This window comes from Stegodyphus dumicola, chromosome X2 (assembly GCF_044657685.1).
Source record: "Stegodyphus dumicola isolate Sdum_Otavi_A_Nest chromosome X2, ASM4465768v1".
NCBI classification, from domain to species: Eukaryota; Metazoa; Arthropoda; class Arachnida; order Araneae; family Eresidae; genus Stegodyphus; species Stegodyphus dumicola.
In genome coordinates, this window is record NC_140781.1 from 51,050,588 (window position 1) to 51,067,967 (window position 17,380).

Consider the following 17,380-nt stretch of genomic DNA (forward strand, 5'->3'; position numbering starts at 1 on the left):
TCGTTTAGTTTTAAATTTAAGGTTGTATATAAATCGTAGTATCCAACTTGTAACACGGTATAATTTTCTCAAACTACTATATCTGCTCAAATCCATTAAATGTGTCAAATTCGATTGCACTTCGCACATAAAAGACGATACTTCTTCCAGTTTACTTCTTTTTTCGCAATATACTTCTGGAGAAATCTCTAGACAAATTTCATAATTAGAGCCTTTTGGCCAATCCCTTTTCTTCAACCGAAGTCATTCTGGACCTTTCATCCAAATCGAACTGGACATAAACTTTTCCACGGTAGCTCCTCGAGATATGAAATCTGCAGGATTATCCTGCCCACTACAGTGATTCCAATCAGCAGGATCAGTTCTAGACTGGATTTCGGATACACGGTTCGATACAAAAGGTTTCCATTTTGAAGCTTTCCCTTTAATCCAATGAAGAGCGATTAAGGAATCTGTCCACATATATACCCTAGGCACAGGAAATTTAAAATTTGTTTTCAAATATTGGAAAAGTCTAGAAGAAATAACAGCTCCCATAAGTTCAAGCCTCGGTAATGTCAACCTTTTAAGCGGTGCGATTCTAGATTTCGCAGTGATAAAACTTGTATAAATACAATCATCACTTGACACGTAACGGAAGTACACAACTGCTCCGAAAGCTTTAGGAGAAGCGTCAGAAAATATGTGTAGTTCTAATTCTTTCACCAACTTCCATGGTATGGAGAAATATTTTCTTTCGATTGTCAAATCTTTCAACAGATAAATCTGAGAGCACCAATTATCCCATTTTTTCTTCAAGTCAGTTGATAGCTCATCATCCCATCCTAAACCAAGTTCCTATATTTCTTGCATTAATAATTTTATGAGAACAATAAAAGGTGATGCAATTCCCATAGGATCAAATAACTTCGAAGCTGTCTGAAGTATACTACGTTTTGAATTCTTCCTATCACAGGTCATGTCCAGTAGAGGTTTTACATCTAACTTAAAAGTATCTTCTTCAGTGTTCCATATTATGCCTAAAACCTTCAAAGGACGTTCTTTAGTTTCTGTCAAATCAGACAAACCTCGTTCACTCTATAAATTTCTCAACTCATCCGAATTAGTATTAAATTTTCTTAAATTCATGTTCGCATCTTTAAGAATTTTTACAGCACTCTGTGAAAGTTTTTAAGTTTTCTCTATTGTATTTGCTCCGTAAAAAAGGTCATCTACATAAAGTTCCGAGTCAAGTATTTCACAAGTTTCGCTTTGTTCAAGTTTATATTTTCTAATGTGGTATTTAATAGTCGCAGCAAGGATAAATGGGCTTGATGTCACTCCAAAGGGAACGCGAGTCATTCATAAAATTTTGTAAGTTTTTGAATCACTTTCATCTGGAAACCAGAAAAAATGTAAATAGTCTCTATCCTCTTCCGCTATTCCTATGGTCAAAAATGCTCCTTGAATATCACAGCTGAATGCATATTCATATTTGCGAAATCGCAAGATCACATCCAGAATTCTGGGATTCAATGGTGGCCTAGGATTTAAGCATTCATTAAGAGATTTGCACCCATTACCTTTTGACGATGCATCAAAAACCAATCTGACTTTCGTAGTGTCCCTATCCCATCTTACTACAGCTGAATGAGGCATATAATAAGAATTTTCTAAGCCGAAAGGACATTCTTCAATGATATTCAGTTTTAATTGCTTCTTATTCTTATATTCATTATAAACCCAATCATTTTCTTTCATTTTTACTCTTAAGTTATGAAATCTTCGTTTTGCTACCGCGAAATTGTTAGACAAGTTTTCTGGTTTACCGTGCCAGAATAATTTAGTTGTATACATTCCATTTTCATATTTTAAATTACTTTTGAATTGAGAAATAAATTCCTCTTTAAATTTAAAATCTACACTGTGAGTATCATTTATCCCCATTGAATCTAACTGCCAAAACTGCATTCATTTTTCATTTAATGTGGCGCAACATTCAATTTTCATAATAGAAATATCCCGATTCGCATTTAAATCTGATGGAGGGATTCGACCTTGAACAACCCTTCCAAACAGAGTATCAATCAAATACAAAGATTTGTTTAATCGCTGTTTTTCTCCTGTATGAATATCCCAAAAATACTGTGCTCCAATAAGGAAATGACAATTCACTTCCTGACGATTTACTTAAGTTTGACAACTGAATGTTCTTCCTCGAAAGTAATTGCATTAATGTGTTATGCGATACTTTAAATTGCGATCCAGAAATACAGTCAGTCAAAAGTGCTTCAATTGTTATTTTCTTGTCCGAATCACATAAATTACAAAGTTGAAAACCGAACTACGTCATACGTTTTTTGTATTGGCACTCTAGAGCCGAAAGTGTAAACAGCTAGACTTTCTTGTCTAATTATGGGTAGTTTCATTTCTACGGCTACTTCTTTTCTCAAAAAACATCTCTGTGATGCATTATCTAACAAAATATTAATCTCTTTGCTTTTATTACTGCCTGTTAATACTGCCGAGCAAGTTTCAAGTAGTATGTCGTAATCATCGGATTCATTCACACATGCTATGGAAGACACAACATTTAATTTATTCGCGTCGATGGTCTGACGAGACTTCAGAGCGGGGGAAGAAGGATACACATGGGTTGATCACAAATCAATTCGTGATGCATAAAACGTTTACAAATTCCACAAATAGATTTCTTTTGACACTGCTTATATACGTGCCCCTTCGAAAAGCAAGCATAACATATACCATATTTTCTAAGAATTAATTTTTTCTGTTCTACCGATAAGGGACAAGAGGTAGAATCGTGCTCTATTTTCGGTTTTGTACAAAATATACATTTTTTCACATCAACAATAAATGCAGAAGTAGTAGGAATGTTCGAATTTAATTTATTTTCCCCCTTACATTCAATTTTGGTTTTATTAAATCTCCCATACTTTTCATTAGGTTTTTGTAAAAGATTAAATTTAGTTTCCTATCGCGAATCTGAAGTGTTTAAATTAAGTCTCTACTTAAGTACTCGTTACGTTCACGACACTGAATTTCAATCTTTTTAAAATTCCAATAAATCAGATATTTTGTTTTCATCTTCCGAATGTGTTTTACGAGAAAATTCTAAGGACAAATCTTTGGGTATCGATTTTAACAACACTGGATACAATAGACAACTGTAACTATTAGGATTAATTCTGTTATTTTCTAATCCTCGAATATGTGTTTCGCATTCTGTGTAAAGTCTACGCAACGCTACAACATCATATGATTTTCGTACTGGACTTAAGTTTAAAAGTCTTGCCATATGCGCATCGATAATAATATCTTTTCGACCAAAGCGTTCTTTTAATATGTTCAAGGCAATCTCATAGTTTTCAGAGCTTAATGCTAAACCACATAGAGCTACCTCAGCTTCGTCTGTTAAGTACGATTTTAAATAACTAAACTTCTCTACATTACTAAGGTTCACATTTTTATGAATAGCTACTTCAAACTGAGAATAAAATTCGTTAAACCTTAATATATTGCCTTCGAATTGAGGTATCTGCAAGCGAGAAAGTTTTACTGTATTCCGCTGCTCACTTCTGGTTTCTACAACATTCGTTCTTTCAGTTTTGCGAACAACTTCGCTTTCTTTCATTTTCAGGATTCTATTCGCGCAAATTTTCCAAGTAATAATATTATTTTTATATTCTTGCTGTTTTTCAATTTCCTTTTCTATTTCTTCCGTTTTGCACAGTTTTAGAATTTCCTCGTTAAGATACTTTAAATTAGCTTCTTTATCTAAAAGTTTCGCTAAAATTTCATCAATTAAATTAACTGATCTTTCCTGTTTGTTTATTTCAGTTTCTAACAGTTTCATAGTGTCAGTTGCCGTGCATCTGACAGGTGCTGTAATCTTTTTTAAAGCTTCAATATCCATCATAACAATTTAAAGTATTCAATTCGCTAAATACGTTTTTCAGTATTCACTTCGCAATTTACTTTCTAAAGGTCTCTTCCGGATTATCGGCACCAAAAAGAATTGTAAATATGCATATACATTCTTTGTCGCTAAAACTCAATCCAAATCAAAATATGAAGAAATCTCACTTACCTGTCAGATGCATTCTCGCCTTTTATCATTTTCTCTATATTTTATTGATGACACAATTAAATACATTTACAACAAAGAGAAGCACATATAAACTTTGGTTAATGTTTCGCGTTGGTGTTACATCTTTCGCTATCATCAAGGTTCTGCACTAGTGCGAAGAATTCAAGCGCACACAGCGCCATCTGGTGCAATACAGTTTCTACATCATGTCCAGCGAAGAGTCAATGCCGCATATAAGCTGCTAATACTGCTTCAGAGAAGGATATATTCTTAACAAAATTGTTGCTGTAGATTTTTAAGGATGTTCGTAAATGTTTTCGAAGCAATGCCAATATTGCAGGATGAGTGTAGACATTTTTCAGAATAACTGCCATTATTAAAAAGAATATCAAACTGTTTCAAAATATGTAGCTTTAAAAATATTCTTAGTTTTTTCACCTGTTTCTCATTTGAAAACATGAATAATAAATTAACATTTGAAAGTCAAAATAATTTTCTCTTTATCCTTCCTCCCATATTAAATGTTTCTGAAGCTGTTACTCTGTTTATATTGGCATAAATAATGGCTGGTTGTTCAAATCATTGATTAGGGCAAAAACAGGATTTCCTGCCAGAACTGGGGAGAAAAAAAAAACTTATGGCTTGATGTCATTTATATCTTAGTCATATTCTTAATGTAACGTACAACTTTTAAATCTGTGTGTTCTTTATATTTATTCTTTATTTCTAATTAGTGTACATAAACTATGTGTTTCCTCTTATCCATCTCCTTTAAGAAAGAGTATTGCATTCTGATTTGTTATCCCTTTAGTGAAGGCTGACCTTTTGCGGAGTCCATGGCAACAGTCGTGTACCATGGTAGCTTGATGCCACTATGCAGGAATATCTCTGGCCCCAGGAGATTATTACTTTGCTTCTAGCAGTCCGCTGGATCTTCATTGCAAAAGTATATTTGTATAGTCAGAAGTATGTGAATTAGAAACTGCTTTATAATTTTATCTGCATTTGTCAAGGTCTGAAGTACATAGCAAAGCTTAAAAAATGGTGGCAAAGCAGTGCAGAATGTATAAGAAATCTAAAAACTGATAGTTTGTCCAGGGTTCAGTTCCTGGCAAATAGGTTGACTGCATGGGGGTTTCGTGATTTTTCCCATGTGTAACAGGAATACAAATCAGTTTGTCTTACAAAGTCTTTCACAGAGTCATCCCTTCTAATAGACAGATAACTTCTGTCTCCTTCATCATTTAATTTAGTTTAATCGTTCAGCTTTAATCATCTGTAGTAGTTCATGGCTAAATATCAGCAATCTCTAGTTATTGTAATTGTCAAGGGTAATGTTTCAAATTCTGGAGTGCATTAAACTCAGTTGGACATCTATATTATAATTTTTTTTTCAGTATAAATGCACATGTACTTTGAGTAATTATGATTTTTAAGTGATCTACAATTGGGATTGTTGCTGCTTCTTTTGGGCTATTTAACAGTCAGCAACCAACGAAGAGTGTAAACATTGACAAGTACTAGAAGCCGGGTAAATTATGTAAAGTTTTTTTTTTGTATGTATAACTGAGGGAAAATAATATACAGATTAAATTTTAGACAGAAATACAAATTTGATATGCAAATATCTGCATTCTACTAAATATCAATGACCCCAAAATATTTTATAAACTTTATCTCAATAGATCATCAATAGATCTGTGCCTTGCAGATATGTTGATCCATAAAATATATATTACTTTTCTGTTCTATCTCGCTTAGACCAGTTGATCTTCTTCACTTCACTTTTCAATAAATTTGTACTAAATTCACAGTGCTATGTGAGCTTCCAGTATAAAAACGGATCTTTATCATATTGCACAATAATAAGAAACATGTTTTTCGATAGCTTTTGTATATTTTACTTTTGTTTTGACATTTTACAATGAAATAATATTTGTATGTAACTGTTCAATCAAACCTGAGTAGTTTATATCCTTTTTAGAACATGTGCTGCTCACTTTTAAATCTCTAAGATGGTTAATACTTGGGTGGCTGGTCATCTGCATAAATATTTTTTCTCTTTTATCCTTTAATTACACCCATTTTTTAAATTGCCTCAGCTATTTCTTTTGTCTCTTTCTCCCTCTGATTTAAATAAGTGTCTTCTGGTGATGACAGCAGGGCTTGTTTCATTTGTTTGATTCATTACTGATCCAGGTCTTTGCCGTAACCTTTCATTTAGTATATCTCTAAAGAAGAGTCAAGTCATGTACTAACAAGTTTGACATTGAGAAATTTTTAATTTATGGAATTGAAACTGATACACTATTGGATATTCTTTGCTCTTCAAAATGCAGTGTTTAGGAACCAGTATCCCCCCCCCAATTTTCCTGAGTATAATATAATTAGAAACCACTTTCATATAATGATATATAATTATCATTTTAGCTTAATTGGGTAGGAATTACTTGTTTACTATAAGCTCCCTTACTGTATGCTGTCAGCATATGTTCAAGACTTAACTACTGACATATAACAATGTAGTTAGTTTTACATAAGGAGCACACTCTTTAAGATTTACTTGCATTGTTGATAGGTTTGCCAAAAATAAAGTTTTAAGTCTTTCAGCTGCAATATATAGTATATTGGATACATCATAGTTTGTCCAATAATGAATTCATAAATTTTATTTTCACAGAAAAGGCATAGCTCAACATCATCTGAGAAGGGGAGGGAAATTTCACCTAATCCTGATGAGCTGCCTCAAATGCCAGACTTTCAATTGCTATTTGAAAAAATGGGGAATTCAGAATTTATTCTTCATCCATTAGATATCAGTATAGGAAGGTGAGTAAAGAATAAAAGCAGTGCAGTAATACAAAAGTTGATTTTAGAATATTGTATGGTACTTGTTATACTTTTCAATGAGGTTTAAACATTAAGTAAATCTTATATCAGTAAAAAAAAAAAAAAAAAAAAAAAAAAAAAAAAAAAAAAAATTAAAAAGGTAGTTTACAGAGAAAATTTTCATTAAATTGTAACACAGAATTATATTAAAAAAGTTTCTCAAACAAGTTGACAAGTTTTTAAACACGTACTGAAATCATTCATGCATTACTACTTGGTCTAGAATGGCAACAGAATAAAATATTGGCATCTTAGTATTCATATTAGTCTCATATAAATTATCTTGAGCTTTTTTCAGTATTTAATTAATTTATTTTAATTTTATCTAATGTTAAATGTGTGATTATAATGTAATAATTTCATATTGCTATGTAATTCTTTTGTCAGATTACTTTTAGAAAGATGTGTGAATGTAAATGTGGCATGACTTAACATTAGATTTGTTTTAGAAAATGTAAACATGCTTGGTACTTTCTGATTAATGGGTTGCTAGTCGAAAATCCTGTACCAAATCAATACCAATCCATATACCTATAGCCAAATGTTGTAACCCATGTGTATCATCTTATTACAGTCAAATACCGAAAATCTGCCAACTCCTGAAATCCGCGTTGCCTCTCAAAATATAAACATTCAGTTTATAGGTTCCGGAAACCGCAACATAGAGTACGAAATATCGAAGAAAAAAATACTTACTGGATAATGCCATCATAATTACCGAATAATAATCAGTCATAATGGAAATACCAAATTATTGACATCATGATAAGAGTTTTTCCCCCTCCAATCTGCATCGAAGTAAAAAAGCAGACGATTAACTCAACTCTTCTTTCAAGTTCGAGCTTCGCGTTGTTGTTCACGAGATTGTTTAGTGATGTAATTTTTTTTTTATCCAGATATTTTGTGGATAAATTAAGAATATTTTTAATTTCAGCGCCTTTTTAATACATTGACAGATAAGAAAAGCACTCGTGATTTTACCACTTGCAACGTTGAAAAACGTAAATAAGTTGCATCAACGGTAATGAAAAAAGTGGAAATTCTGCTAAAGATGGGGGCAGGTGCTACTGCTCGGTTTATAGCAGAATAATATGGAATTGCCATACGGACTGTGTATGATATACGGAACAATAAAGAAAAGCTATTGAAATTTTACAGCAACAGTGATTCTAACACCGGAAATCTTTACATGAGCCGAAATCAGCAAACCTCGATGCTGTCTCGTACGAATGGTTTTGGCAGTGGTGGAGTGATGGGTTAACTATTTCAAGACTACTCCTTACATGAAGTTCGTTCACGCCAACGAGGGGCTAGACTAGCTCGCTTGTTAGAGGGAAAAGAGGAAGCAGATTCATGCTGATTTAAAAACAGAGGAGTCTAAGAACAATATAATATAATCAGTTTATATATTTAATAATAATTTAATGCATATAGTTAATTATTGTATTAATGTATATAATAATTTAATTAAATGTATCTAATACGCCTTATTTATTTTGCACGTTTAGTCTGAATATTATCTTTTCTGTCCTGAAATCCACAAAATCCTAAAATTCGCACAACTTCTGGTCCCAAGCGTTGCGGATTTGTGGACTTCTACTGTATTAGCTATACAAAGATATCATTGGGACTGAGCATCTATGGAGTAATTTTTTGTTTTGTAGTTTCCCTTTTCTCTCTCTCTCTCTCTCTTTTTTGTGTGTGTGTGTGTGTGTGTGTGTGTGTGTTAAAGTAGTAATTTTTTTAGTTAAAAATCAATGGTGTGTTCATAATTTGGCTATTGCCAAATAGCAAGCTGTCACAGTTTAATTCTTCCAAGATAAAAGTATTATCCATACTGAAAGATTTCATTTGAAATCGTCAAAGGGAAACTGTATTTTACTCCTACCAAAACACTGAAAGGGAGCTGTAGCAAAAGATACTGCTACAAGAAGAAATGTTTACAGAAAGGATGCTGGATTAGAGTGTAAGGCATTCCTTTTCTAGGTGTTTAGTATATTTACTTCTGGTGTCAAAAGCTTACACTGATAGAATTCTGTCACCTGCAACTAGGAATGAAGAATTGTTCAACTGTTTGATTGGAATAATTACATGCATTCTTAATTATGAATTTCTGCATTTGTCTTCATTTTTTTTTAATATTTATTTTTGCTTTAATTAAATCAACCATTATTATTAAGGAGCTACATCCTAGTTACGCTTCGCTTCCTATCTCCAGTTACATTTTGTGCCAGTATTCATGTTTGTGTCAAGTGGTATCCCCTTAACTGTGATGTATCTTTCTCCCGCTTTTTTCTTTTATTTTCAAGTTGCATTTTCATAAAAATTTATAACTTAAGTCAGCTTAATTATCATAGAAGCTTTTGGTTCTAGTTGATTGGCATCAAAACTGTTATAGCCCCAACATGATCACCCATCGAGCTGCAAACTATTGGTGGTACAGTATGATATGAAAACATGTTGCAGAATCTTTCCTCTTATGTCTGGTTATTAGATAGCTAGTTTGAATGTATTAGGCTGTTTACTAGAAAACCAGGAAGGCTGTATTAAAAATTTTGTGTAGGATGAGTATCATATTCATGTTGGGTATGCAAGATAATGACCCTGAGCTATCAACATACCACGTCTGCTGCTTGTACGACAAGAAGCTCAAGAAGATGGCAGTAGCATTACAAATAGACAGCAGTACTTTGATCTAGCAAGAACAGTGAAGTACTGTGAGAATTTCATTAAGCAAAAGAAATGAAGCGTATAAGTTACATCATTGGCTGACCTTGGTTTGTGAATAGATGTGTTGTTACAATTAAACAAGAAAAGACCTGCTTAAAACGGTTGCCATATCATGGTATGCACATCATTGCCCAAAGTAATTTGGCGAATTACAGATATTGAGAAACCTGAGACCATCAAAATGCTAGGTCATATGCCAAGACTCAGTATTTTGTAGGGCACTCTTCTAGTGATATATTTAATGGAGTTCCTGTTGCATCATTCCAAAATGTTAGGTTTTAGCATTTATTTTCAATGCCTTCTTAACACCAACACAGCAATAATTTCCTGGTGGATAGTCCTGTCATTGGCCACTAGTCCCAAATGACTTTTAAGGTAGCTCTTGGAGTTTGCTAACAAGTCCAGGTTTACCCAGTTTTTTTGCATGTACTAGGATAATAAATTGAAAACTTTAATGGGATTTTCACTTCACCGTAACATTTTTCACTAAAGACGCATGCTGTGCAGAACATTCAACTCCACAGAAATTTCGACTGAAAATATTTAGTCTTGTGGGCCCCAGTTATGTTCCATTCTGATGTGTTCAGTTCTTTCTGTTCACTCATATAGCACCAAAGCACTTCAATAATGTTAATACATACATGTATCTTTTTTATAGACTTGAGAATGTATGTCTGTGTCAGCAGTTCTCAACCTTTTGACTATTGCATACCATCTAAAAAAATTGAAAAACTTCAGTACCACTACTACATTTTACAATGATTATTTTCAGTTTCTCAACAGAAATATTTTACAAAAAACTGCCATTTACACAACCCGTTGGCTATTTGTATTAAATATGCACATGAAAAAATATTAAATTAAAAATTGGTTTCTATTTTAATTATCAAAATTTAAGTTATAATGCTTTAATTCCAAAATTTAGTGTGAAATTTGGCCTTGTTTAAGAGGATCAGTTTCTTTATGTCAGGTGTTATTTCACTTACCTTTAACTGTAAATTAAGGTCCGCTTTTAATTTTGTTCTGTACTTATTTTTCAAATATAACTTGGAAGAAAATCCTTGTTTACATGAATAGTTGGTGCAAGAAATCAAATATAGTTTTATTTGGAATGCCTTTAAATTCTTTTTTTTCGGTTCAGCCCAAAGTTAACAAGTGTGTTATTTTTTAAAATTTTAGTTAGAATTCAATTACAGGAAATTTCTATCAGTTGCTCTTTTTCTTCACGAGGTAAAATTTCAGGTACATTTGAACAAAAGTTCATTAGCCACTTTTTCATTGAATAATGTTAAAACGATATCTTTAGCTCTGGTAATATAAGGTTTTCTCCAAGAGTGTGGCACAGGGTTCGTAGCGGTCCTTACAAGTGCTTATAAGTCCTTATATTTGAAAATAAAATATAAAGGCCCTTATAGGTGCTTACTTTTTCTTTAAAGTCCTTATTTTTTTGTTTTTAGTGCTTTTTTTTTTAATCCTTTGTTTTTAATGAACGCGCATTTTTTCCCCGTACTAAAGCCGAAACTAAATAAACTTTTCTTTCTTATATGCAACGTCAGATGGTGAATCATACTCCCGAAAATTGCTTCCCCCCTTCCTCTGCATTAATGTAACCTATGGTACGTGCGAGAGTACAGACAGGTGCACGTCGTTCTATTGGCCAAAGAATTGCGAAAACGTAGAAAATTCCGGTACATTCGGTATTCTTTTCTTCCCACCCAAATACTACACACGTTTGAATTTCTATCAAGATTTTAATAATTTGCATTCTCGTTCCGCGTGGTCAGTTCATATTCGTGTTTATTATGATCATTATGCTTATATTATGAGCATATGTATGAATATTTATAATAATATAGTTGCAGTAACTGCTGAAGTATACTAGATAAACTTCCCAAAATGGGTGTGATTTTACACAGATTAGCTTTCTAAGGAATAATATTCGGAATGGGTTAAATAAAAGGAAAGTAATTGAATAATCAAAATAATTTCATTTTCTTTGCCAATACATTATACAGTACGAAGGATAGGAGTTTTTCCGCAAAATCTCTAATATTGAAGCAGCAGACTTTTTTTTGTCACTGTCCAATCTGGATTGTACAGGACTAAAAGTTTTTGCGGTCTACGCAACCCAAGCGAAGATTGATTCTATTCCGGAAATTTAATACAGTCTGTTGAAAATTAGAATCAGAAACACACTAGATTAGTAAGTCTCTTTCTTTTCCTTTATTTAGTTCTTTTTTCTCCGAATACATGCAGCTGTTGATTCCGATTGAGTAATATCAAATATGGAAGAATTACGCCGCACGTATTGCGCAATAACGTTTGCGGTATTTTGCATTGATAATTAATTTGATGTTCAGTCTGAGATTTGTTTATGCACACTTAAAAGAGTTTTACTGTGCTTTCTAAGCAGAATATTTCTCAGTTCCGTTGGTTTTATATGATGCACATATCGAAATGTCAAAATCATTTATTTAGCCTAAATTTAAATCTAAAGAACAGCTACAATCTCCCCCACTCCTCTTTTTCCAGTTACTGTCCGGAATATTCGGGAATTTCCGAGTATGCGAGTTAGTTAAGCTTTTACTGTTGAAGGATGACTGAATGAAGCAATTTCCCGTCTTCTGGTCTCAGAAATGTGCCTCTTTTTTACTTAAATTACTTTGCTTGGGATATATGTTAAGGAAAAACTGTTATGCAATGAAAATTTAGAAAATGTTCAGAATTTTGATTTAAGTTGAATTATTTAAATATTAATATGAGTGGGAAAATAAATTATATTTATTATTAGGTGCCAAATGAATACAATTAATATGGCTTATTATTATTTATTTTCTGTATTTTCAACTGAAATATTATCATTAAATTTTGTAATATAGTTTAGTTCTGCATAGTTTTTTTCCCCTCTCATTGTAAACTAATTCTGTAAATTGAACTGTCATTTAAAATTTAAAAAAAAAGTTAATTGTTTTCCATAGTTGAGGTAATGCTCATTCTCTTAATAAATATTGCATTGCTCATATTTTAAATTACAAGTCTAATTTTTCTTTTAAGGTTATGATGCAGTTGTGTATAATGTAATTAGACAGGTGCTTATTTTTTCCTTAAAATGTGCTTGAAAAGTACTTATAGGTGCTTATTTTTTTAACTAAAATGTGGCTATGAACCCTGTGGCAGTTCTTAGGCTTACTAGATAACTAGTTTCCAAAGCTTTTTCACTTGAAGTAATAAAAAACCCTTCCTTACTTGTTTGCTATTTTTGAACTCCAATAATCTCGTCTTAAAATATTCTTCAGATTTATCATTTAAATTGGTATGCTGAGATTCAAGATGTCTTTTCAGAAATGATGGTTTCTTTCTTTGCTTCACCGCAAACACATATTGAGGTTGAGGGTCCATTTCATCTCCAAGTAAACCCAAATGATAAATAACTTTTATTGTATTTTCTATAAACAATTTTTCTTTTCTTTCCAGTATTTTAAGGGCTAGTAGATTGCTATGAATCCATCACCTGTGAATCATCAGTTTTCCACTTAGTCAGTCCTAGCCATTTTTTCATTTTGAAAATATAGGTTTGTTTTATTATTTTTTTCACAAATATTTAATTGCAGAATATATTATGAGTTCTTCGAAAACAAATGACATTATTCTCAAACTGCATAGAAAAGTTAGAAGTACAAAGCAACAAGACAAAATACATGCTGTTAGACACAGGAAATCGACATAAAAAGAATGATCCTAATTGAAAATAGAGCAGTACGAGCCTGAAAATGGTGGTGACGTAAAGTGTGGACATGCTAAAATATTGAATCAACTCTAAAAAAATTAATGAGATAATTAATTAATTAATGAGATTATCTTTTTATAGATTTTTTTTTTTTTTTTTTTTTTTTTTGTTTCCTATAAAATCCATCTATTTCTATTACTCCTTTTAAAATCATCATTTATGACAAATTTTGTTATGTGTACTAAAAGAATGTTTGTGAAAATAAAAACTGATTATTTTGCTAAAGTCTATGAGTGGCTTTTGACCTTGAACAAAGTTCAAATTGCATAAATTTACATGTTAGAGAAATAAACTTAAATGGGATGTTGGGGTATTTAATTTTTGAATTTAATAGTAAAAATTACATTGTTTGTGTGCCACCTATTTTTCTCTTCCGTACCACAGGTTGAAAATCCCTGGTTTATGTTATATGGACAATTCCATATATAAGTAAATGAATTCAGTTGACTTTTGTCTATACACAGTACATTAAATGTGAAACAGGGGTGAATAAAGTATTGTTATAACAGTTTTGTAAAATTATTTCTGTTAAATATACTTGCTACGAATTTATTAATTTAAAATGTTTTCTTTCTGTAGGTCTTGAGAATCTGTGAAATTTCATGTCATAAATATATTCCTTCCTTCCTTTTCTTTCTTTCTTTTTTTTTTTTTTCTTTCTTCCTCCTCTTGTTCCAGGATGGTAAACTAAAAGTTTTAAGAGATGGACCGACTGCAGTTTTACTATAATGTCAGAAATAGCACGAGACTAGCAAGAAAAAATCAGAAAACAAATATATATGATGAACTTACACTTGGTATTCTTTAACAAATTTGGAGATGGAATAAAAGGATATGAATCTGAAAGCAGCAGAACTGGATTCTAGAAGTAGCTGTTTGTCAAAGAGGATTAGTCTAGTTAAATTGTGTAATACTTGCATATTTTTAAAACCTGTTTTTTCTTACTTTAGTGCTATATATATTCAGACTAATAAACCGAAAGCAACAAAATATTAATTTTTTTTTACTTATTGCTTATCCATTCCTTTTCCTGTTTGAAATTAATCCAGCTATAAATCTTTGATTTGGTTTTTAGATTTTCATTTAAGCGAGCTTTAAGTGCTGTGTCCTTTTAGAAAATGTGATTTTTAGCATATTTTAATGATTAGTAACTAAATTATCACTTTCCATTACAGGAAACTACTTTCTATATATAAGTCTATCAAGTCTGATGGAGGGAAAAGACTACCGCTTATTGCTTTATGTTATGGTGAGAATCCTAAGAGCATGGTTTTACTGGGATTATTAGTGAAAGACCCCAAGATTGCACGGTTAAGAGTAACCAATGAAGGTTGTTATATTCAAATTATTTCTTCATGAGCTTTCTTTTTAAAATTTCAGTTTTATATGGTTTAGTTTTTATACTTATGAAAAAATAGCTGAAAAGTCGCGTTAATGTGCTTGCAAACAGTATTTTATGTGAATAATTATTCATTGTCATGTCCATTTCTAGGTTCAGTTTCTAAAGAGGATCACTTACCAAGTATGTCATCTTTAAAGACTAGGCATCTAGAGGGTTTTATGCCAAGCACTTCAACGGTATGTTAAATGCTATAAAGTAGAATTCCAGAAATCCGCAAAGCTTGGGACCAAAGGTTGTGCGGATTTCAGGACAGAAAAGATAAAGCATAATATTCAGACTAAAAGTGCAAAATGAATAATGTGTATTAGATACATTTAATTAAATTATTATATACATTATTGCAATAATTTATTACATGCATTAAATTATTATTACATAGATAAATTGATTATATTATTCATTGTATTATATGTACACAGCATCGATGTTTGTCGATTTCGCCTCATGCAAAGATTTCCGGTTTCGTATTCCGGTGTTAGAATCACTGTTGCATTAAAATTTCAACAACTTTTCTTTATTTTTCCATATATCATACACAATCGTGTCGCAATTCCGAACCATTCTGCTATAAATTGCGAACCACCTGCTTCCATCTTTTGCAGAATTTGCACTTTTTGCGTTACCGTCAATGCAACGTGTTTATGTTTTTCAACGTTGCAAGCAGTAAAATCACGAGTGCGTTTCTTATCTGTCACTGTATTAAAAAGGGCTGAAATTTAAAATATTCTTAATTTATCCACAAAGTATCTGGATAAAAAAAGCAGCACTAAACAATCTCGTGAAATGAAATAACAAAGCTCAGAAAATACAACAACGTGAATCGTGAACTTGAACAAAGAGTTGAGTGAATAGTCTGCTTTTTTACCTCGATGCAGATTAGAGGGAAAATAAAGTTATCTTTTTTTTAAAACTTTTTTATATCAATAATTTGGTATTTCTGTTTTGACTCGTTATTATCCGGTAATTATGACGTCATTATTTGGTAAGTATTTTTTTCTTTGATATTTGTACTCAATGTTGCGGTTTCCGGAACTTATAAACTGAATGTTTATATTCTGAGAGGCAATGCGGATTTCAGGTCGGCGGATTTTTGGTATTTGACTGTATTATTTTATTTTGTAAAATATTTTTTGTCCAGCAGGTCCCTAGATCGTATAATTTTTCATTTATACAATAAAAAAATATATACGTATCTATTTTGTTGCATGTTGATTCACTTAACATTCAGAAAGCAACAGCAGTTTCCACTGACAGTGAGATACTTGAATCATGATGGAGGCATTTTCTTTCAACATTCCTTATTGTCCTTTTATAAATCATTTCTAAAATATGGTAATTAGTTAACAGCGTGAAGATAGCTTTCCACAAATTCTTTATAGGAGTGGTTCCCAAACTTTGTGCTGCGGCGCCCTGGGGAGATGCATCATTTTCACAGGAGCACTATGAAATAAAGCTTCATAATTTATTGAACCAAGACATTTCATCTAACAAAAAAAAAAAAAAAAAAAAAAAAAAAAAAAAAGTGAAGCTAAAAATGTACAGTTTTTGGTGTGGTTTGTTTTTATTTAACCGTGTATGAAACTAAAGTCATCTGCATAGAATATTTTTGTGAATGCGAGATGGCAGTGCTGCACATTTTTGATCACACTATACCTTGCGGAAATCTAACCTGAGAACACATATAAGGCCACCCAGATGGTATAGTGTTTAGGGGAACCGAAGGGCCAGGGTTTGAATCCAAGAGAAGGCAAGGTTGTTTGTAAATGTACAGTGTCTTTGCAGTATGGGGACACTCTAAATATATGGAGAAAAGAAAGTCCTTCTCTTGAGGTTTGTGGTAAGGAATGAGAAGTGGGATACTCTCAGACCTGTCCTTCCATAGTGATCTCCATCAAAATGGGGGGAGTGGGAGTGAAGGAAGTTGTTCTGTCACCTGTATGGTGCTCGAGGCTCTTGCCAATGATGGGCAATCTTGCATTTGTCACAATAAATTTCATTGGCTTATTTTGATGTTACCGTCAGACAAGTGAGATTAGTCACACACGTACAAGATTAGAATGACCTTTTCATGAGCTCATTCCATAAAAGGAAATTGTGAACTTTTCTTTGTATTGTTGCTAAAGTTAAGCTATTCATATTGTTTGATTTGGGTTTGCATGTACTGATTTTCAGAGCTCTTTTTTTTGGGGGGGGGGTTAAAATCCCTTTTCTTTCCAATCAGATATCAAGCGATTTATGCTTGTCACAGAAAGCAATTCAGATAAGCAGCAAAAGTAACAATGTCATTGCTGGATCTATTAGGAAAATGCTCCCGTAATTTGACAAAAATATTCATAATGATAATCTTAGTGGAATTGCGTAGTCGTTTCCAGCCTTAGGTGGTTTTGAAATTATACACGTATGTCAAAATGAAGCAGATGCCATAGCAGTTGCTCTCTTCTCTTCCCTGTCAGTGAATGAATGAATGCTTTATTTGTGTTTC

General features: G+C 32.3%; 1 protein-coding gene across 2 annotated transcripts in view; it reads left to right on the top strand.

Moving 5' to 3' along the window:
- Window positions 1-17,380, top strand: part of Zwilch (zwilch kinetochore protein) — a 129,283-nt gene that overhangs the window by 39,919 nt on the left and 71,984 nt on the right. For both annotated transcript variants that reach the window (XM_085809829.1, XM_085809830.1), the window contains exons 5-7: window positions 6,771-6,919; window positions 14,672-14,826; window positions 14,989-15,074. In XM_085809829.1, coding sequence (XP_085665955.1) covers window positions 6,771-6,919; window positions 14,672-14,826; window positions 14,989-15,074 — 390 coding nt within the window. The remainder of the gene's footprint in view (window positions 1-6,770; window positions 6,920-14,671; window positions 14,827-14,988; window positions 15,075-17,380) is intronic.